This window comes from Moschus berezovskii, chromosome 12 (assembly GCF_049115385.1).
Source record: "Moschus berezovskii isolate FMDL1 chromosome 12, NW_MosBer_1.0, whole genome shotgun sequence".
Lineage (NCBI taxonomy): Eukaryota > Metazoa > Chordata > Mammalia > Artiodactyla > Moschidae > Moschus > Moschus berezovskii.
The window spans coordinates 81431713-81454907 of record NC_142471.1 but is presented as its reverse complement, the minus strand read 5'-3'; the positions used below and the strand labels follow the sequence as shown (position 1 = coordinate 81454907).

Sequence of the window (23195 nt, the reverse complement as noted above, 5' to 3'; positions counted from 1 at the left end):
GCAAGTTTGATCCCTGAGTCAGGAAGATCTCCTGGGGGGGACATGACAACCCACTCCAGTATTTTTGCCTGCAGAATCCACTGGACAGAGGAGCCTGGCAGGCTATGGTCCATAACGTCGCAAAAAATTGGACAGGACTACAGGACTAAAGCGACTGAGCACGCACGCGTGAAAAAGCCAGATAGGTTAAGGGACTCGTCAAAAATCACACATTCAGTTATGACAGAACCAAAATGAGAACTTAATTATTCTCACTTCCCTTGTTCTCCTCAATAGAAATATGTGGCTAGACTTTCTATAACTTCAGGCTGATTTTTTTAGGTAAATCATTCATGGTCTGATCTCTGGAAAAAGAAATTAAGGCAGGATGAAAATTTTAAAGAGTATCTGAAGCTCTATCTCAGCATCTTTCCTCTGATACTCTCCTGCCCCTTAAATTTAAACAGAAAAGAAAGAAGGATAATGGTTAATGAACCAAAATTTTTTTCCCATGGTGTTGAAGCGATACATAAAACTACTTGATTACAAACAATAATTTGCTTAAAGAATAACAAAATATGTGGGTAGTATGACTGATAAACATGCTTCTTTTACCCATTAATGACAACTGCAGAATGACCAAATCTGTTGACATCTCTATGAAGATTTGGTTTCGGTAGTATTTTCCATTCATCACAAGCTAGGAAAATGAAAACAGCAAAACAAAAAATGAAATAAAAGAACAATTGAAGACACATACTACAAAACAATCACTAGACAAATAAAGATACAATACTTAAAATTAGGAAACCTTTCATTAATTTCCCATGACCTACAATTAAACATGATTTACTCAATTAGCATTATTCCTTAAATAAAAATAACTTCTGTCTAAAATTCTCACAAATAATTTTATATGAATGAGAATAAAGGAAATTAAAGGAAACAAATTAAGTGTACTTTATTTTGGAGGGTAATTTCAATGACATATTTTATTAAATAAAACAAGGTTCATATGGCAAAACTCATGAACATCAATATTGGGAAAATGTATCATAAAGTTAAATCTTTATGCATGCAAAATTAAATAGAATATAACTGAGAGAAAGCCTAAAATGGAATCACCAAAATAAAATACTTAAATCAGTTTAATAATTTGATATTTCAAAAGAAAAGTTTTCATTTTATGTAAAGAAGAGCTTTAGTTGCAAAAAATAGGAACAAATGAAAAAAATCTAAATAGTTCATGAGCTACATAAAAATTATGGAAAAAAAATTATCAAAGAAAACTTTTTCATTTAAATATAACCTCAGAATCCACACATATATTATTAGAGATCTTGAGATGTCAAATAATTCAGTATTCAGTGACTAGAAACATTCTCAGGACAGTGTTCTAGATTTTATCCTCTTAGGTGTAGCCTGTCTAAAAGCAGGCCTAGGTATTTAATATAACTACATAGGTATAACAAGCTTTAAAAACTTTTTTTCCATATTTTGGCAACTTAGAAGCCCTTCTGAAACAGAAGAAAATAATCTAAAATATAATTATTTGTAATTGTTGAATTACTTGTTTTCCTATATAAACAGCCATATATATTACACTAGAAGTAAAATAATAAATTTAGTTTCAATTCAATATTATTGCTAGTAAAGATCAAGGGAATTACAAAAACCAAAATCATAGGTTAGAAAATTAAACTGGAAGACTCTGAGTAATAAAATATATATTGGGTTGTATCTCCTACAGTACATAAATACCCTCCACCAAAGGGGTATCTTTTAGTTGATATAATCTTTTTAGTCCATGAAGTACATGAACTTATTAAATACTCTGAAAAAAGAGAGTACAAAGGCACAGAAGCCTAACCTTACTAAACCCAGTGTTTTCCCAATGTTTTATCCATAGAAGCACTATTCACATAGCACCTATTTACAATCCCAGGAGAGCCAAAGCTCTGAATATCACATTTTGAGAACTATTATAAAGGCCTACATGTAACATTCATAGTCTACCATTTTTTTACATGCTAAAGTTCACTTAAGAAATGTGCATTAATATGCACATAGTAATATTAAAAATTTCCAAGTGCTTTCATCTGCATAATTTAAGTAGTCTTTGTTAAGAATCCAGTGAGGCTGACTGAGCAGGTATCACCATATGCTAGAAATGAAGAATGAGACCCAGGAGAAGTTAAGTAATGTCCTTAAGGCCCATTAGATTACCTTTGTTTTGCTATAAATTATGTTTATGAATGCCTGATTTATAAAAGTATATTGATGGGATTCTGAAAGATTATCCCCATCTGGAGAGAAGGGGTGACTTGTAAAGGGTAAAGACTTTGAAAAAGAAAAGAGATGAAAATGTTAGAGACAACTAATGAGTTAGCATAGACAGATTTTAATCATGCCACCAAAACCCAAAACACACACATTCACCCCTCACAGGGCCAATAATTCATAAATTGTGTGTTGAATATAGTATTCCAACAACAGAGTTAGAAACATGAATTTCAAGGAAATGGAACAGAGTCAAATGAAAGAGTAGGACTTCTGGAAACCAATTTATCATAAAAACCTCCAAAGAAGAATCATCTCCAGCATCATTTTTGGGACATCTGGAGTCCAGAAAAGAAAGTGACCCAATAATCTGAGCCTATCCAGAACTGAAGAATAAGTAATTTGGCCCATCATCCAAAACAAATCAGCAGGAGGGAGAAAAGCAGATTTCAGAGATGAGAACCAGGAAAAATGCCCAGAGAAACCATTTAAGAAGTGAGTCAGGAAAAAGAGCTGAGAGAATAAAGGTCATTTTCTAAAAATTAGGCCTGTATAAGAACTCTTTCAGTTCTACAAGCTACTGTCTTCAGGAAAAAAGAAAAACTTCCAAGCACACAGAGTAGTAAAAGCAATGACATTATAAATACCTGCACAGCAGAACCCAGACTCGTCAAACCCAGTATTTTACCACGTCGATGGCAGAGTTTTTAAAGAAAGCATTACATATATGACGGCGGCTCCCCGGATACTCCCTCTCAAATTTGATTGCTTTATGTCTTCTGTCTTTGGATGCAGCCACTATCCTGTATTTGCTTATCAATTTCATATTTATGATCTGTATAGAGTATTTTTGTAGGTTATAAAACTTTATATTAATACAACTGGTATCAAACTCTGCAAACTATGTGGATTCTTCTCCACCTTGCTTATTCTGTTCAACCTGTTGTTTTTTGGATTTTTTTCACCATTTTAACCATTTTTAAAGGGGACAGATCAGTAACATTAAGTACATTCACACCATTTAGAAATTATCATCACCATCCATCTCCAGGGCTTTCTTCATCTTACAAACTATAACTCTGTACCGATTAAACAATACCTACCCCTTCCTCTCTACCCCAGCACCTGGTAAGCATCATTTGACTTTTGGCCTACAAGTGTGACTGCTCTAGCACCTCAAATGAATAAAATCATGAAGTATCGCTCCTTTTGTGACTGGTTTATCTCTCTCAGCATGTATTCAAAGTACATCTGTGCTGCAGAATGTTGCAGAATTTCCTTCCTTTTAACCTGAAATATACACATTGTATGTATATATGAAACTTTTGTATATACAATGAAATATTAATATATTATTCAATTGATTTTATTCTATTAATATTATATTTATATTATTAACATATTACTATTATATTATTGTATTATTAACGTTTGACTGCTACAGCAGTCAAATTTGTTCTAATTTATTCCTCGACTGTGTGGATCACAACAAACTGTGAAAAGTTCTTAAGGAGATGGCAATACCAGACCACCTGACCTGCATCCTGAGAAATCTGTATGCAGGTCAAGAAGCAACAGTTAGAACTGGTCATGGAACAACAGACTGGTTCCAAATCAGGAAAGGAGTACATCAGGCTGTATATTGTCACCCTGCTTATTTAACTTATATGCAGAGTACATCATTAGAAACGCTGGGCTAGATGAGGCACAAGTGGAATCAAGATTGCCAGGAAAAAAAATCAATAACCTCAGATATGCAGATGACACCACCCTTATGGCAGAAAGCGAAGAAGAACTAAAGAGCCTCTTGTTGAAAATGAAAGAAGAGAGTGAAAAAGCTGACTTAAAACTCAACATTCAGAAAACTAAGATCATGGCATCCGGTCCCATCACTTCATGGCAAACAGATGGGGAAATAATGGAAACAGTGACAGTATTTTCTTGGGCTCCAAAATCACTGCAGACAATGACTAAAGCCATGACATTAAAAGACGCTTGCACCCTGGAAGAAAAGTTATGACCAACCTAGACAGCATATTAAAAAGCAGAGACATTACTTTGCCAACAAAGGTCCCTCTAGTCAAAGCTATTGTTTTTCCAGGAGCCATGTATGGATGTGAGAGTCGGACTACAAAGAAAGCTGATTGCCGAAGAATTGATGCTTTTGAACTGTGGTGTTAGAGAAGACTCTTGAGAGTCCATTGGACTGCAAGGAGATCCAACTAGTCAACCCTAATGGAAATCAGTCCTGAATACTCATTGGAAGGACTGATGTTGAACCTGAAACCGCAATACTTTGGCCACCTGATGCGTAGAGCTGACTCATTGGAAAAGACTCTGATGCTGGGAAAGATTGAAGGCAGGAGAAGAAGGGGATGACAGAGGATGAGATGGTTGGATGGCATCACTGACTCAATGGACATGAGTTTGAGTAAACTCCAGGAGTTGGTGATGGACCGGGAAGCCTGGCTTGCTGCAGTCCATAGCGTCACAAAGAGTCGGACATGACTGAGCAACTGAACTGAACAACACTTTCTTTGTTTATTCATCCATAGATGGATATGTAGGTTGTTTCCAGATTTGGGCTACTGTGAATAATGTTGTGAGAAAAATAGATACACAGGTATCTGTTCCTTCCCCTGTCATCAATTTTTTTGTGTGTATATTCCCAGAAGTAGAATTGCTAGATCACTATGTTTAAGTTTTTGAGGCACCTCTATACCCTTTCCTACAGTGGCCAAACCATTTACACTCCCCTCAGCATTGCACAAGGGTTCCAATTTCTCCACATCCTTGCCAAAAACTGCTATTTTCTATTTCTTAATATTATTTTACACCCATCCTAATGGGTATAAAGTAGTATCTCACTGTGGTTTTAATTTGTATTTCTCTAACGATTAGTGTTGTTGGGTGTTTTTTATATCCTTATTGGGCCACCTGTATATCTTCTTTGGAGCATAATTCAACAGAAAGCTTGTACAGTAAGTTGGTCAAACTTACTATTTTCCTTGTGATTTGTGCTTTTTCCTCTTACCTCAAGATTTTAAAGATAATCTCTAATTTTCTTCAAAGATGTATAGTTTGGCTTTTACTATTTTTATCTTCAATCCATTTGGAAGTTATTTTATATTTTGCTGCATGGATATAACTTAATTTTTCTGATATACCACATTTTCCAGATACTTCTCAGTATATTTCAATATACCCAAATGCCTAGAACCATTTTTTGAGCATTTATCCCTGACCCACTATTTGTCTCATTTCATTTCTATACTGCCAAGGTTTATTTTTACTCCAGTTGCAGAAACATACACACACACACACATACACACACAAAGTTTAAAAGTCAAATAATCCCACCAGGCTCACCACAAAAAATGTCTCCTGATCCCTTACTACAGGCTATGTGCTGTATGCTGTGCTAAGTCGTCTCAATCATGTCCGACTCTTTGTGACCCCATGGACTTAAGCTCCCCAGGTTCCTCTGCCCATGGGATTCTCCAGGCAAGAATACTGGAGTGGGCTGCCATTTCCTTCTCCATTCTACAGGCTATGGAAGCCCAAAACAGAAAAGCATATAGCTGCTTCTAATAGTTAAAAAACATTTTTAATTACTAGAATAATACTGTATAAAATGCACTGAAGAATGCACCAAACCTTTCATAGTCTGTTTAGATAGGTGGTGCTGGTGGTGATGGTGGTGGTGGTGTTGAGTCACTAAGTCATGTCCAGCTCTTTTGTGACCCCATGGACCGTAGCCCACCAGGCTCCTCTGTCCATGCGATTTCCCAGGCAAGCATACTGGATTAGGTTGCCATCTCCTTCTCCAGCGGATTTTCCTGACTCAGGGAATGAACCCAGGTCTCCTGCACTGCAGGAGGATTCTTTACCACTGAACCACAGGGAAATCCCTTTCAGACAGGTAAAGATTCCTAAAATAAGTGGTAGCCATGACCTTTCACCTAGTAAAAATAATATGCTAATTGCTTACCAATGCTATAAAATATTTAATTCTCAGAACAACTCTGAGGAGTAAATATTTTTGTCACTGTTAAAAATACTGAGTCTTCAGGGGTTAGGTAACTTCCTTAAAGTCGTTAAATATTAAAGTCAAAACAAAACCAGATCTCTTTAACTTCTTTATGCTATACTGCCTCAACACATCATCAAACGATCCTTTTTGATATAAACATTAACTTCATGAAAATAAAAGTACAATAATATTCTTTTCTTAAGTACCCAAATCCCTTCAGAAGAAAAGCATTCAGTACAGTATTTAATTACACAAGAGAGCAATTAATTCAGACAAATAATAATACAACACAATTCTACTTCTAAACTTCTCTGCCTTTTAACATATGCAGTAGAAGGAGGTGAAGGTTTTATAACTATCTCGAGGACATCACCTTCAATTATACTAAATTTTCTAAAATAATTACAGACAATATTTATGGTAGACACTGGTGATGCTCAACAAATATTCCAGTTCTATTCCTTAAGGCCTATGGCAAAATGATACTCCCACACTCCTGAGAACTTGGATGTGACAGTATGACTTGTTTTAGTCAAGGAAATGCAAGCTAAAGTGATAACGTCACTTCTGGATGGAGCCATTTAATTGCCAATGAAAGAAAATGTAATGTAACCTTAACCTCCAAGTGATAGAGTAAGCAAATCTGTCCTCCCCACCATCACTAGACATGAATCAGGAGTGAAAAATAAACTTTTATTGGTGTTCATCTGAAATTTGGAGATTTGTAATGGACATGGATATGTGCTGCCTAGACCATCATTCAAGGCAGAAACTGTGTTGCTAAGAATGATGTCAGTGAACAGTCATCTGCTCAAGTTCAGGAACTGTCTCAGGAGCAGAGAGTAACTTCATTCAAGGCCACATCTTTCCAGGATGACCTATATGCAATGGTTGATCAAAGGATGGTTTTAAATATGCTGCCATTTCAGCCCAATATAGAACAACTCTGAGCAACAATTTTATCTCTGGAGATGCCTGCACAGCTGATTGAGGTTATCCGTCCAGCATCACTTTCCCTTTGTCCAACCCTGCTTCCTCCTCTGCCTCTTTAGAGACAGTGATCTTAAGGATACTCCCAATGGACATCATGAATACTAAACTCTTATCATAAGAGTCTGTTTCCCAGAGAACTCAAACTATGGCATTTGGTGCCAAGAGTGGTACAAGAATACAAGAAATAAAATGGAGTTTGGGAGCTGAAGCACAGACTGCAAGGCTAATAAAGAAGAATCCATCACTGGTGGTAGGTGGGACACAGATAGAAGCCAGCACGAGGTGCTCATCCATGGTTAAACTGGTTAAGTTTAAACTTAAACCAGTGGTATATTAGGAAGGTATGCCCATGGAAGGTAATCCTCTACAGGTGTGAAGAATTAGATGTTTGAGAAGCATTAATATTAAAAGTATTAATATACCAGAATTCAGTCTACTGCTTAGTCATACTGAGCTCTAGAAAAAGATAATGAAAGGTTGGAAAAGCAGAAGGCCTCCTTAGTGCCTTATAGATAGGCTCCCAAATATGGAGAGTCTGCTAGTTAAAAAAAGTCCATTATTCCAAAGACAAGGTCCTGACAGGAAGAGAATAAGACCCTGACACATGGGATGGGAACATCTGAGGTGATGCCCCTGAAAATCTCCCCAAGTTTTGCATTCTCAAATTTTCTTCTATCAGCTGAGACTGCAGAAGTGGTCTACCCTACTGCACTGAGAGACAGTACTCTACCCTTGCTTGAACACAATGCCAAGGCGTCCCTCCAGCAAGACCTGTACCTTAGTTCAGAATCTGCTCACACTTTTCCTAATGGCCACTAGGCCTATAACTTGGCTCAGCATAACCCTGCCAGACACAGGCTGGGACTTCTAAGAAAAGAAAGAGGCTACATCCCAAATGATCTATAAGACCAGACAGCACATATTGGTAATAGTTGGGGGAGTACACACGGTACAAGCTGCCGAAGGGGGTCTGATCAAAAGGGTAGAACCTTATACCGGATTAGGGAGAATTTACTTATATGAAAGCATTCTCCAAGATGTAAGATTTAGGATTCAACCCCTTCCAAGAACCCTGGAAGATGGTATGAACTCACTATTAAGACAACTCCTATTCACAGCAAAATGAACCGTCAACAAAATTAAAAAGCAACTTACTACTGAGTGGAAGAAAATGTTTTAAATCATATATCTTATAAGAGTTAATATTCAAAATATATAAGGAATTCACACAACTCAATAGCAAATAAAAAAAAAGAAAGCCCAAACAATATGATTAAAAAATAGGCAGAGGAAATGAATGGTCATTTCTTCATGGAAAACACACAAATGGTCAATATGTACATGAAAAGGTACTCAACATTCCCAGTCATCAGGAAAACGCGTATCAAAACCACAAAGAGACATCTCCTTACACATGACTGAATGGATGTCACCAAAAAGATAAGAGATGACAAGTGTTGGCAGAGATGTGGATAAAAGGAAACCCAGGCACACCGTCAGGAGGAATGTAAATTGGTGCAGCCACTATGGAAAACAATATGGACGTTCCACAAAAACTCAAAATAGAATTGTCATATGATCCTCCAATCCCACTTCTGGGTAAATATCCAAAGGAAAAGTAAACAAGACCTCAAAGAGATATCTGCACTCAGCATCACTCTGTAGCCAAGTTATGGAAACAACCTAAGTGTCCAGAATAAATGGATGGGTAAAGAAGATGCGGTATATATAGACAATGGAGTATTATTCAGCCATGAGAAGGAAGGAAATTCTGCTGTTTGTGACATGCATGGGAGCTTGAGGGCATTATGCTAAGAGAAATAAGCCAGAAAGAAAAAGACAAATAATGAGCCTGGCATGCTGCAGTCCATGAGGTTGCAAAGAGTTGGACATAATCTGACAATTGAAAAACAACAAATCACTTATACATGAAAACTTAAAAAAAAAAAAAGAAATCAAATTCAAAGAAACAGGGAGTAGAAAAGTGGTTTCCAGGGGTGGGAGGAATAGGGAGAGGTTGATGAAAAGGTGCATACATTCAGTTATAAGATAATATGGTCTAGGGTCTAAATGTATAACTTGGTGACAACAGTTGCTAACCCAGCACTGTACAACTGAGATTCGCTAAGGGAGTAGAACTTAAATGTTCTCACACACAAAAAAAGAAAACTTGTGACGAGATGATGGGTGTACTAATTAACGAGATAGGGGGGAGAATCCTTCACAATGTGAATTTATATCAAATCATCAAGAATCTATATCAAATCATCAAAATGTACACTTTAAATATGTTACAGTTTTATCAACTACACCTCAATAAAACTGGGGGGGAAAGAATCATGTCTAAAAACATGGAAAATTAAGCTATGCTAAGTAAAGTCACTCCAGTACGCTTGCCTAGAAAATCCCATGGACGGAGGAGCCTGGTAGGCTGCAGTCCGTGGGGTCGCTAAGGGTCGGACACGACTGAGCGACTTCACTTTCACTTTTCACTTTCATACATTGGAGAAGGAAATGGCAACCCACTCCAGTGTTCTTGCCTGGAGAATCCCAGGGACGGGGGAGCCTGGTGGACTGCCGTCTATGGGGTCACACAGAGTCGGACACGACTGAAGTGACTTAGCAGCAGCAGCAGCAGCAAGTAAAGTCAAAATGTCATAACAAACATGAAAAGCAGAGATTAAAAGTCTAGGAATACGACAGTGTCACAGTTGGGAAAAGTAGTATGCGGAATATCTAGAAAGTCCCTGTGAAAAAATCCCAATGCGGATTCTACAAACATGCCAAAGGCCATGCTACCTGCAGTGGAAATCTTTACACCTCTATTCCTGTCATGCTATTGGGCCATGGTAGACATGGAGTGCTTGACACTGACAACTAAGTGAACATGTGCTCAGAGTTCTCTATCATGATATTCTGTGTAACACCAGACAACCCACTAGGTCATTATATCTACAGAACAAACCAGAAGGTATGCCATTTACTGAAACCATGACGTGATGCTGAGAGGGATACTGGCATCACTGAGAAAGCGGTGGCTTTCCTCCACGGGCCTAGGCTGATGGTATAAAAAACTGTAATGGAACTGTGCTCAGTGATGGAGACAACAGGAAAAACAGGGGCCAGCTGGTGACTTAAGTAGCATGCAATTATTGTAATAAGTAGCAAGGCTGGAGTATCAGTCAAGGGGACTGATGTGTTGAGAATTACAGAGACATTTAATAGAACACAGCATCACTAGAAGCAAAATAGATGGGTAGCCAATGAGGGTACTACCTAACATGTCATCGGAAGAAATCAAGGATAAATGATCAGAATTTGGATGGCAGATGGTGCAATGAAAAGTCATAATTCACCACTCAGTTTCTGGACTTGGGTCACTTTTTAAATCCACAGCTGATACATTTAGAATTCTGAGGCCCAGAAAGAAGGACCCAGCAATACCACAGCAAGTGTATATGGTAAGAGTGTCCCCAGTTCTTCCTCAAAGGTACCAATGGTCACTTTATTGGGTAATCCTAGCCTAGAGAAAGAAACAACCACAAACATGTCAGATACTGTTGGACACAAGGTCTGAGCTGACAGTAGCACACCACAGCCTCTCTGTATAGCAGGGACAACATGAGGATGAAGAGATTAAAGGCATCCTGGCCAAGGTTCTGCTCAAAATGAGCCACTGGGTCTGCAGGCCTATGCAGTGGTCATATCCTAAGTCTGGAATAGACATTCTTGGCAAATGGCATCATCCCCACCTTGGGTCCTTGGATGTTACACTGAAAAAGAATTGTTACCCGTTGGTTATAAAATAAGTTTTAAAATACCATTACATTTCAGAGGGAGTGATTGGGACACATTAGTATTATTCTAAATAATCTACAGAATGCTGGATAAATGTGTTCTTTTCTAGCCCTATCAGAAAAGAGGACCTTGAGCAGTATGTATTCATACGGACTAAAAGAGCATACATTCACAATTTTGTTTCAGGGTTATGTTAACTTTTATCAGAATACGTTTGGTCCAACTGAACATCTTACACAACATTTTACTTTTCTGCTACATCAATGGCATCATTCTAATAGTGCCAGATGAACAAGAGCTGGTAATGCAATGGAGGCCTTGTCAAGACATAGATACTTTAAAGGGTGGAAGATAAAACCTGCAAAGATTCAGAGACCTTCCAAGTTACTTACTAAGTTATTTAGGAGTCTGGAGGTTGAGAACATTCTGAGATAGCTTATCTGAACTGAAACACCAATTATTATACTTTTCAACTCCCACTGAAAGGAAGAAAGCAAACATCCAGTAGGTCTGTGGGGGTTCTGAAGGCAAGTATATTCTATTTCTGGGAATACTGTTCAAACCCATATACTGTGAAATATCAAAGGCTTAACAGCTCTTGCGTACACATCACAGCAGTTCTGCTATAGATCCAGGATACAGTGCAAACAGTCCTGCAGCTTGGGCAACATGACACAATAGATACTATGGCTATCGGTGGAGTCACTGTTGGAAAAAATATCATGTGGAATTATCTGGAAAGTTTCTGTGAATGATTCCCAGTGAAAACCCAACACACAGGTCAAAGGCCCTGCCATCTGCAGTGGAAAATTTTACATCTCTAGTCCCACTATACTACTGAGCCCTGGCAGAGATGGAGAGCTTGACATGGGTTATTAAGGGACCATGTTTTCAGAGTTTTCTGAAGTTGTCTCTGTCATCAATGATCATAGGAACACAGAATGGAAGCTGTACTCAAGATCAAGCATGAAGAAGACTGCAGTGCGCAAGCAATCCGCATGAGCCGGGAGCTCCTCTACCACTGCTTCCCCGGCACTCATCCTGCATCTGACAGCCATGGCCATGAAGGAATCCTGCATGCCCAGATAACGAGAAGAGAAAAAGGCGAACATGGAGGCTTCGTGTGTGGGCGCAATTCAAAAATGGTTATCACTACAAGACAGTTTCACTCAGGGGTGGCCTGGAAGAACAGTAGAAAAGGAAAAAGCTTCCCAATTAGGGCAGGCCTTCAAGAAACGTGCTCATGTACATTGTGTGGAAAGAGAAATGGCCCAAGAGCAGTAGTTAATGACCTAGCAGGCTGGTCAAGAGACTAGAAGAAGAAACACTGGAGATCAGAGTCAAGGAGGCACTGGAGTAGACACTTGTGGATGGACGTATCCAGATGAGCGTGCAATGTCAAAGCCTCTGTGATGTAGGTAAAAGGCTATCAGAGGGCATGCAACATGGAAGAGACATTAAACAACTAATAAACAACTGAGATAGCTAACACCAGTCAGTCTCCATCATAGAATGCCTTGGTGCCAACAAAATGCACGTGAACTAAGTAGCCACGCAGCAGAGATACAAGTCATCCAGGAATTCACTAATACGGGCTCCTTCTGAGAAAAGTTGATGGAGCTATTCTTACCACTAAGTGTCCAGCCTCATGATGAGGTTTCACTTCTGATCCCATGATAAAGCCAATCCCCAAGAATACCAACTGGACACCTGGGGCAAGTTGACTACGCTGGGCCCCTTTCACTCTGGATGGGCTGATAATTCATTATGACTAGAACACATATTTTGAATACGTGTTTACTTTTTCCACCCATAGGGTCTTAACCAGCATGATCATCATAGAAATGATGAAGCGTCTGATCAACCAGCATGGGAGCCCATGTATTAAGAGACACAGTTCACAGAAAAGAAGGTACAGAAATAGGCCCATTACCTTAAAACTCACTGGATCACAAACCACACAACTTGCTAGAGATTTCCATAGGCACAACTAAAGCACTAGGATGTAGTTGAAGTGAAAGTCACTCAGTCACATCCGACCCTTTGCAACCCCATGGACTATACCTACAGTCCATGGAATTCTCCAGGCCACAATACTGGAGTGGGTAGCCTTTCACTTCTCCAGGATATCTTCCGAACCCAGGGATAGAACACAGGTCTCCCACAATGCAGGCGGATTCTTTACCAGCTGGGCCACAAGGAAAGCCCACCAGGATGTATGATATACCTCAACTTAAGACCTTTAAATGGTGCTACATAACCAACAGGAAGAACACACAGTAGGTCCAAAAATCCAGGAGTAAAAGCCACTTCTCGTGGCCTCATTTTGGACTTCAAGATTAGAGATACTGTTTTCCAAGGGGAAAAATATTCTGGCAGAAGCAGCAGCAATGTCCCATTTAACTGTAAGCTATAACTGCCACTTGGGCACTTCAGGCTCCTTATGTCAAGGGACCAGCAACCAGGTGAAAGAGGATTTGACCATCAAAGGGAGGGACTGCTGTTACAAACGCGGGAAGGGAATACCTCTGTTACACAGACGATCCATTTAGGAGTCTCTTGGTGTCCCTTTGCCAAGTGTGATGAAAAATATGCAGGTACAGTAACCTAGGCTAGAAGGTACATGGCGATCAGGAGATCATATACTTAAGGGCAAGGGGCTGGGTCATGCTGCCAAGTAAGACAACAGTGCCCAGAAGAGGTGCTAGTTGAGGGGAAGGGACATGAAAGAATAATGGACAAGGGCCATGGATACAGCCCTGAGACCTTACATAAGCCAGCGTGATAATCTAGGCTCCCCCCACTGGAGCTGTTTAACAAATAGATTGAAGAAGTGGGCTGAGTGGTCCAAAGAATGAATTGTGATGACCATGGAAATGCACTGCCTCAATATCCCTTCAGGGAAGGACTTGTTACTGGTAGACATCATTCAGCTGCCAGCTCCTGCAGAGATGGCCTTAGCTATGGATAGCTTCTGCACCCAAGGTCCTACTTTCCTGGGAGCGACCCTCGTACACTGACCCATCAAGGTCCGTTTCACCCTAATGAGGAACGCCTCTGATGGGCATTTCAACCCGAGTTGCCCTGGGGTTGCCTGTGGCTGTTAAGAAGTCTGCTTGACTTGTACTTTCTGCCCAATCCTGCATCTTCCCCTTCTCTTTCACAGTTGCTCAATCCAAGGACCTAATTAGTACCCTGAACACTAAACTCTGTCTCAGAGTCTGTTTTTCAGAGGATCCAAACTGACAGGATTGTTTGTTACCTCAGTCTAACTTAACCTGTACTGGTGGATACACTATAATAATTGTAAGTTTCCCTCTAGAGTATCTTAAAATAGTAAATTGTTTTCACTCCCAAAATTGTTTAGAAAGAAGAAAATTTAACTTGCAAGCTTATAAAAAGCTAGTTGAGGTAAGTAATCTTGCAGCTATAGAGACATTTCATGCTTGCTGGTTATCTGCCCACCTGTAAGGATTTGTCAACAGAATGAGAAGAAAAAAACATAGGTACAGTTGTAGCAAATACACTTTCCACTTATCCCGTCCGACTTTTTCAATAACAAATAAAGAGGATGTTGGGCTAGATAAATTTTGTTGCTAAGTTTTCACATTCTTGATCAGGATTCTCTGTAAAATCTAGAAATTATCAAACGCCTTAAAGCTCAATATTAAATTAACATAACTTGTTTACATGTAGTCTCTCTCCATTCTTACAATATAAAGTCTCATATTATTAATGTCTGACTGCAAGATCTATAATCATATTTTTTGCCAAGAAGAAAATATATTTCCAGAGCACTCAGGTCATTATCACTTCATAAACAGTTCAAGGATAGACAGACTAAAGCAAATTCCACACAGTCACTGACATCATGAAACCGGCAGAAATACCATCCCATACCAACAGAAAAGTCACACAGCAATAAAGACCAAAGTAAAATATACTCTCTTGAATACAGACTTTTTTACAAGGTACTAAATATTGATTTATAAACCACACTTTCGATAAACACGATCAAGAGTTACTATTCTCTCAAACACAAACCTCAGCAATGAGAATACTGTGCTGCCAGGACTATTCACATATGAGGGACCATACAGTTATATTAAAAACAAAGGCTGAAATTTAAAGACTGATTTATTTTACCACTTATGCATAAAACAGTGCAGGTGAAAAAAATGCACGTTCATTGGCTAGTTTTTCTACTCACATTCTTCCGTGAAAATATGCATCTCTAACACTCTAAGGACACATTTTACAAATTCATTTAATACTCCATCTCAAATGCCAGTTCATAATTCAGTCTTAATTGCACACTCAAAATACACTAAAAAGAGCACATGTCATAGGCATAAGACTCAAAACTAGATGAATACAAAGAAAAACTTGTATTAACCATCTGGATACTTATGTACCAAAAAACCACATTTCTGAATGTTGCCAAAAATCTTTTCCCCTCTAACCCTGAAATGCTGATGCTTCACTGGCCCCCACTTCTCCACGTAAAAGTTTATCTTAATATTTAAAAGGTGCACACTATGCACCCACAGTTTCAACTCCACGGTTTCTCTCAGGATTTTTATCCTCTGGCATTCATTTCACAAATATTTATTTAGCTTCTCATCCTCTATCAGGCAAAATGGGCATCACTATCTGACATTTCCCACTGAAATGACTTTATCATCTTTTAATACACAGTGTGGGCTTCCTGTTGGCTTCAGTAAATAGTCTTGAGGTAATAAATTATATTTACTGATTCCCTGATAATGAATCATACTTGAACTCCTAGAATAATTCCTATTGGGTAAAGTTCATTATAACTTTGAAACATTGCTGAACTCTATTTGCTAATATTTTACTTCAGATATTTGATTTTCTGTTCATGGCTGTGTTCCTTGCCTTCCTCCACATTTAAATACTTTTCTTTCAGTGTACATTTCCTTTCAAGAATCTTTACTCACCCAATTTTGCATTCAAGACAATCTCTCAAAATGCTTATAGATCTGTTAAGAAAGAGATTTACTGCTCATTACTCTTTTCTTCTTGATGTTCTTACTTAAAGGTCACCTATTAAATGTATCAATAAAACTAATTTTCTTGAGTGTCACATCACATTAACAAATATTATATGCCTTTTCCCAAATTAAAGATCATTCAAACTTTTTCCTGTTACATCAGGAAAATATCAATACATAGTACAGTGGTAGAATAAAAAGAACTCTGAACTGAGACCTAGGTTCAAATTCTGAATATACCATCCTACAACCTATGTGAATTTGGACTTAGGCTAAATCACAGTTTCTACCTTTATAAATGACTATAATAACACACTTTACACACGTGTTATGAGATGCTATGAGAATTACCTTATAAATGTATGCAAAGTACAAAACACTACAGGAAGTCTTCAGGGAATATTAGTTCTCCCTTTTCTCAAAATGAAAGGTCACTTATTCCCTTACTTACTGTACTCTTTTTTAAAAAGAAGTAACTGTTATTTTTTCTATGCAACAGTTTATTATGGAAAGAAAAAGAGAACCTTGCATAAAGGATGGAGGAAAGCTTAAAACAGTCAACAGTTGGTGACATTTTATGAAAAAATTACATGATGGTTTTAAAGTTTTTCTGACAAAGAAACAAACTGGGTCTTTCAGGACAAAGGGTTCGCCTGGACAAGGGGCACTGCTTTTGTCGAGAAAGAGCCCTACCTAAGAATTTAACAAAGTGCATACAGAAATTCTGATTAATAAAGAGAGAAACAAATAACCTCCAAAAAATAAAAATAATTAAAAACATGAAAAGTGAGCAAATTTGAATTTTTATAGTTTTACTGGAGAGTTCCAAAACATTGAAAGGCACATGATTCCTTATATTGTATGTATAAATGTGTGTGTGTGTATATGTATCACTTTACAGGGTTGTACCAAAACATGTATGCTACGTTTCATAAACTGGTTAAGTGATTTTAAGGGTATACATAACTATAACGTCACTTTGTTTAAAATGATTTTTATATATTACTAATTAAAATAAGATTACTTCTTCAAATATGGAATTAAGTATTTTGCAGGGTTTTTTAAACTTTGTTTTTAAATTATTGTCTACCAATAAGTATGGAAAATCCTTAAAGAGATGGGACTACCAGACCACCCGACCTGCCTTCTAAGAAATTTCTATGCAGGTCAAGAAGAAACAGTTAGAACTGGACATGGAACAACAGACTGGTTCCAAATCGGGAAAGGAGTACGTCAAGGCTGCATATTGTCAACCTGCTTATTTAACTTACATGCAGAGTACATCACATGAAATGCCGGGCTGGAAGAAGCACAAGCTGGAATCAAGATTGCCGGGAGAAATATCAATAACCTCAGATATGCAGATGACACCACCCTTATGGCAGAAAGTGAAGAAGAACTAAAGAGCCTCTTGATAAAAGTGAAAGAGGAGAGTGAACAGGTTAGTTAAAAACTCAACATTCTTTTTTTTTTTCTTTTTTTTAATTAAATTAAAATTCAAAAAAGAGTTAGCGTTCCTATCAGAGGGATAACAGCACCACAGCCGCGCTGAATCCTCATGAAGGAGGCGCACGAATGACTGGGTTACAAGAGTTACAGGAATGAGAGCTGCTCACTTCCCAGAAACCACAGCTCACAGAAAACCAACAAAGGCACGAGATACATTCACTTATGAATGTGTAACACTCAAGAAAGTCCACATCACTCCTACAACATGTCGAAAGTGCCTCAGAATTCACACAATACCAACTTTCTCATGGTTTTGGTTAAACTACATATACCAGTTTATAACAAACGGCAAAATCTGTAACTCTGTTCAAAGTTTTAAAAGATTACTTAAGAATAGTTTCTTGTATTTCTATGCTACCTTTATAGTTCTGGTTTCTCATTTCAACATTCAGAAAACTAAGATCATGGCATTCAGTCCCATCACTCCATGGCAAATAGATGGGGAAACAGTGGAAACAGTGGCTCACTTTATTTTTGAGGGCTCCAAAATCACTGCAGATGGTGACTGCAGCCATGAAATTAAAAGACGCTTGCTCCTTGGAAGAAAAGCTATGACGAACCTAGACAGCATATTAAAAAGCAGAGATATTATTTTGTCAACAAAGGTCCATCTAGTCAAGGCTATGGTTTTTACAGGAGTCATGCATGGACGTGAGAGTTGGACTATAAAGAAAGCTGAGTGTCGAAGAATTGATGCTTTTGAACTGTGGCATTGGAGAAGACTCTTGAAAATCCCTTGGACTGCAAGGAGATCAAACCAGTCAATCCTAAAGGAAATCAGTCCTGAATATTCACTGGAAGGACTGATGCTGAAGCTGAAACTCTAATACTTTGGCCACCTGATGCAAAGAACTGACTCACTGGAAAAGACCCTGATGCTGGGAAAGATTGAAGGCGAGATTGGGGATGAGAGAGGATAAGATGGTTGGATGGCATCACCGACCCAATGAACATGAGTTTGAGTGAACTCCGGGAGTTGGTGATGGACAGGGAAGCCTAGCATGCTGCAGTCCACGGAGGTGCAAAGAGTTGGACACAACTGAGCAACTAAACTGAACTAAGGTAAATGTCATAAGTAAAACTGTAATATGCAGGAAATTTATTTGTTAAATTGTGTTATTGTTTCAGTTTGAAGTTTAGGTAATGCACTTTATTTGATGTATCTCTGATATAAATCTGACACCCTACTCTATTCTGAAATACCTACTCAACAAATTAATCAATGTATCTCTGAGCTATCTTTCATCTTGTTTCACAATTCTATGCATTCTCCTAACTCTTAGATAAGTTTTCTAATTGAAAAATAATAACCACTATTTGTAATTAAAACCATCATAATTATGTTAGGCCTACTGAAAATCCTATAATAGATATTTTTTGACAATTCTGAAATAATGTCCCAAGATTCAATTCAACTTTTTTTTTTTGTAATTAATTTATTTTTTATTGGAGGCAAATTATTTTACAATATTATATTGGTTGGTTTTGCCATACATTGACATGAATTCGCCCCGGGTTCACATAAGTTCCCCCTCCTGAACCTCCCTCCCACCTCCCTCCTCCCTTTATCCTCCCTCTGGGTCATCCCCGCATGCCAGCCCCGAGCATCCTATAACATGCATTGACCCTGAACTAGTGATTCATTTCACATATGACAACATACGTGTTTCAATGACATTCTCCCAAATCATCTCACCCTTACCCTCTCCCACAGAGTCCCAAAGACTGATCTATACATCTGTGTCTCTTTTCCTGTCTCGTATACAGGGTTATCATTTGCATCTTTCTAAATTCCATATATATGCGTTAGTATGCTGTATTGGTGTTTTTCTTTCTGGCTTACTTCACTCTGTATAATAGGCTCCAGTTTCATCCACCTCATTAGAACTGATTCAAATGTATTCTTTTTAATGGCTGAATAATACTCCATTGTGTATGTGTACCACAGCTTTCTTATCCATTCGTCTGCAGATGGACATCTAGGTTGCTTCCATGTCCTGGCTATTATAAACAGTGCTGCAATGAACATTGGAGTACATGTGTCTCTTTCAATTCTGGTTTCCTCGGTGTGTATGCCCAGGAGTACGATTGCTGGATCATATGGCAACTTTAAGGTATGTTTACATTCAGGAAAATCTCTTATTTACAAATGTTGAAATCTTCAGTCAAACCCCTCAAAGATTGGTGGTTTAATAAAAAAGACGTGAAAAATTTACAAACTACTTGATTCCTTTTATCCCATGGACCCTACAAAACTAACTTTTATGACACTATTTACTTTCTACAAACAGCTTAAAAGCATAAATGCTGCTGCTGCTGTAATTTAGCCTCTAAGTTGTGACTGCCTCTTTGTGACCCTGTGGACTACATTCCACCAGGCTCCTCCGTCCATGGATTTCCCAGGCAAGAATACTGGAAAGGGCCACCATTCCCTTCTCCAGGGGATCATCCCAACTCAGGGAATCAAACTCATGTCTCCTGCTTGGCAAGATTCTCTATCACTGAGCCACCTGGGAAGCCCCGAAAAGTAAAACTGCAGCTGCTGCTAAGTCACTTCAGTTGTGTCCGACTCTATATGCGACCCCATAGATGGCAGCCCACCAGGCTCCCCCATCCCTGGGATTCTCCAGGCAAGAACACTGGAGTGGGTTGCCATTTCCTTCTCCAATGCATGAAAATGAAAAGTGAAAGGGAAGTCGCTCAGTCGTGTCCAACTCTTAGCAACCCCATGGACTGCAGCCTACCAGGCTCCTCCATCCATGGGATTTTCCAGGCAAGAGCACTGGAGTGGGGTGCCATCGCCTTCTCTGAAAGTAAAACTATGTCTCAGTAATTCCCTGGCAGTCCAGTGGTTAGGACTCTGTGCTTCCACTGCAGGGGGCAGAGGTTTGCTCCCTGTCTGGGAACTAAGATCCTACAAGCCACACAGCACTGCCAAAAATGAATTATTATTTTTTTAAAGTATAAATGTAACAAATAACCTGAGATCAGTTCAGTAAACGAGTTCTTCCATTGCATCTCTAGCCTCAACAGTACTACAAGGCTGTATCTTTACTAGATACAGATTCATTTTAATCTTGAATCAGGTGCAATAATGATACCAATAACAATGACAAAAATATATTAATAAAGTTTTCAGATTTAAAATGTGTTCAAGCTAGATTTACAAGCTAGAAAATTTAGTAACATATCATTTTATCTGTTACAGTCCACTGAGTCTTATTCACCAGCTGCTTCTATGATCACTTGTGCCTGAGTCATTTTTTAAAAGAAAATGAATACGCAGAGCCTAACCTAAGAGAATCAGATTATTGAGGTCTGATTTTTCTCCCTTCAACCTTCAAAGGGAATGCCAAGGTAAGGCATGTTTGAAAATCACCATCATATGCCTTCTACATCCATCATGTATAGTATAATGAGAACTGGGAAGGCAAGGTTATGTCCTCAAAGATTAATGATACTGGCTATATAAAATTTACTACAGCAGTACGGTTGAAATAGTACATTTTAGAGCAATGAAAAATTAGTATTATCATACATATTTTTATTGTCTAAACATCACAGAACCCAAAGCAATCAACTAAATCTTAAGGTGCATTCCAATTAAATATGCTATAAACTCTGAGTGTATTGTACAAAACTGAAAAACTAGCAACATGACGTTTTTCCCAAAAAGGATCTATTTCCTAGTTGGTTCATTATGCAATGGTTGTATTTTATTTCCACAAAATTATACTTCATAAGGAAAACAATTATTTTGGCAGACATTTTCTGAAACGTGAAAAGCACTTTTCCCAAGAAAATATTTCAATATTTGATGATACAAACCCAGGAGAATAACTACAGATTGGGCAGGGGAGGAAGACTTTTTTGGGTACTGCAGAGAAATAATCAAATAAGGTAAAACAAAATGCTTTTATCCTATACTGACTGTAAGGCTGTTTTATGTTTTTGTTGTTACTTATCAGCACATGGCAAACAAAAACCTATGTTAAAAAAACAATACTGTTAAAACGTGCTATTCTTCCTCCAATTTTAACAATTTGCTTGACAAATGAAACTAATATTTGCTTCTATCTTTCCACAGCATTGGGCTTCCCTGATAGCTCAGTTGGTAAAGAATCTGTCTGCAATACAGGAGGTCCCAGTTCAATTCCTCGGTCAGGAAGATCCCCTGGAGAAGGAAAAGGCTACCCACTCCAGTATTCTTGGACTTCCCTTGTGGCTCAGATGGTAAAGAATCTGCCTGCAGTGTGGGAGACCTGGGTTCGATCCTTGTGTTGGGAAGATCCCCTGAAGAAGAGAAAGACTACCCACTCCAGTATTCTGCTCTGGAGAACTCCATGGCCTATATAGTCCATAGGGTTGCAAAGAGTTGGACACAACTGAGCAACTTTTACTTTTTCCATAGCATTAAGAAACATTACTAAAAATTACTAAACATTACTAAAAAATAAATGTCTCATAATTTATTGACAAAATTAAGAATATACAATGGAGTCAACTAAATACCACAGTGTAGTCAAGTGGAAAGACTATCAATTTAGGAGTTTTTTAAAAAAACTGGATTTACCAGCAAGGCTTTGGACTAATTCCTTTTAGTCTTGTGCTTAACAATCTAAAATTGAGCTTACTAAACATCTTGTTTACAAGGTTATTAGAGAGGTTACAGACACTGTAAATAAAGCTCTTATTATAGGGCTTCCCTGGTGGCTCAGCAGTAAAGAATCCTCCTGCAATACAAGAGACATAGGTTCAATCCCTGGGTCAGGAAGATCCCCTGGAGGAGGAAACAGCAACTCACTCCAGTATTCTTTTGCCTGGGAAATCCCATGAACAGAGGAGCCTGGCAGGGGTCACAAAAGAGTCAGACATGACTTAGCAACTAAACAGCAACAACAGTACCTAGCTCTTGGAACTGACTTAATAAAGAGTAGCTATTAGAATAATGATAATCTGAGCCCTTTCTCTGAAAAACTTATATTTCTAATGTTTTTCACCTTGGTATATTTTAAGTGTACAAAACCTAAAATATGGTCATCTTGAACAATATGGAAGAAATAAAAATAAATTCCCAATACGTCAGCTACAAAATAGCTCAACATTAATTTGCTCATTAAAATACAGAAATTGAGTAGAAACTGATTGAAGAATCTTCCCAAAAGTTCAACATCTCACTTCATGGATTTTTAACAATAACAACAAAATTCTACACTTTTCCTAGGATTTTTATTCCTAGAAGAAAAACACATAAAATGTTCATCCACCTCCTGAGAAATAAGCTTACTGTCTCATCACCATAGGAAAAATAATATATTGACAGCACCAACTTGGCAATGACAGATCATAATAAGCCAGCCTAGATTCTGTATTTCATTTAACTGATTTTCTGGATGTGGGGCACTGCTTTTTAAGCCTTATAAAAGCCAAGACAATCAATCCCATTTCATCATGAATCATGACTTCAAATTATTATTTCAAAAAGGCAAATATTTAACTATTTAGGCTCTAAAAGACAGTGAATTCTTTTCAATGATGACTCACACGCAATACTCAAATAGAGTTTTAAAACTATGCCTAACTTTATT

At 38.1% G+C, this 23195-nt stretch overlaps 1 protein-coding gene across 2 annotated transcripts in view; it reads right to left on the bottom strand.

Moving 5' to 3' along the window:
• The window catches only part of ATRNL1 (attractin like 1), an 843932-nt gene that overhangs the window by 671034 nt on the left and 149703 nt on the right, over nt 1-23195 (bottom strand). For both annotated transcript variants that reach the window (XR_016038801.1, XM_055424575.2), the window contains exon 11: nt 595-679. Coding sequence is in view for 1 of the 2 variants with exons in the window: in XM_055424575.2 (XP_055280550.2) it covers nt 595-679 (85 nt within the window). In the remaining variant the exon portion in view is untranslated. The remainder of the gene's footprint in view (nt 1-594; nt 680-23195) is intronic.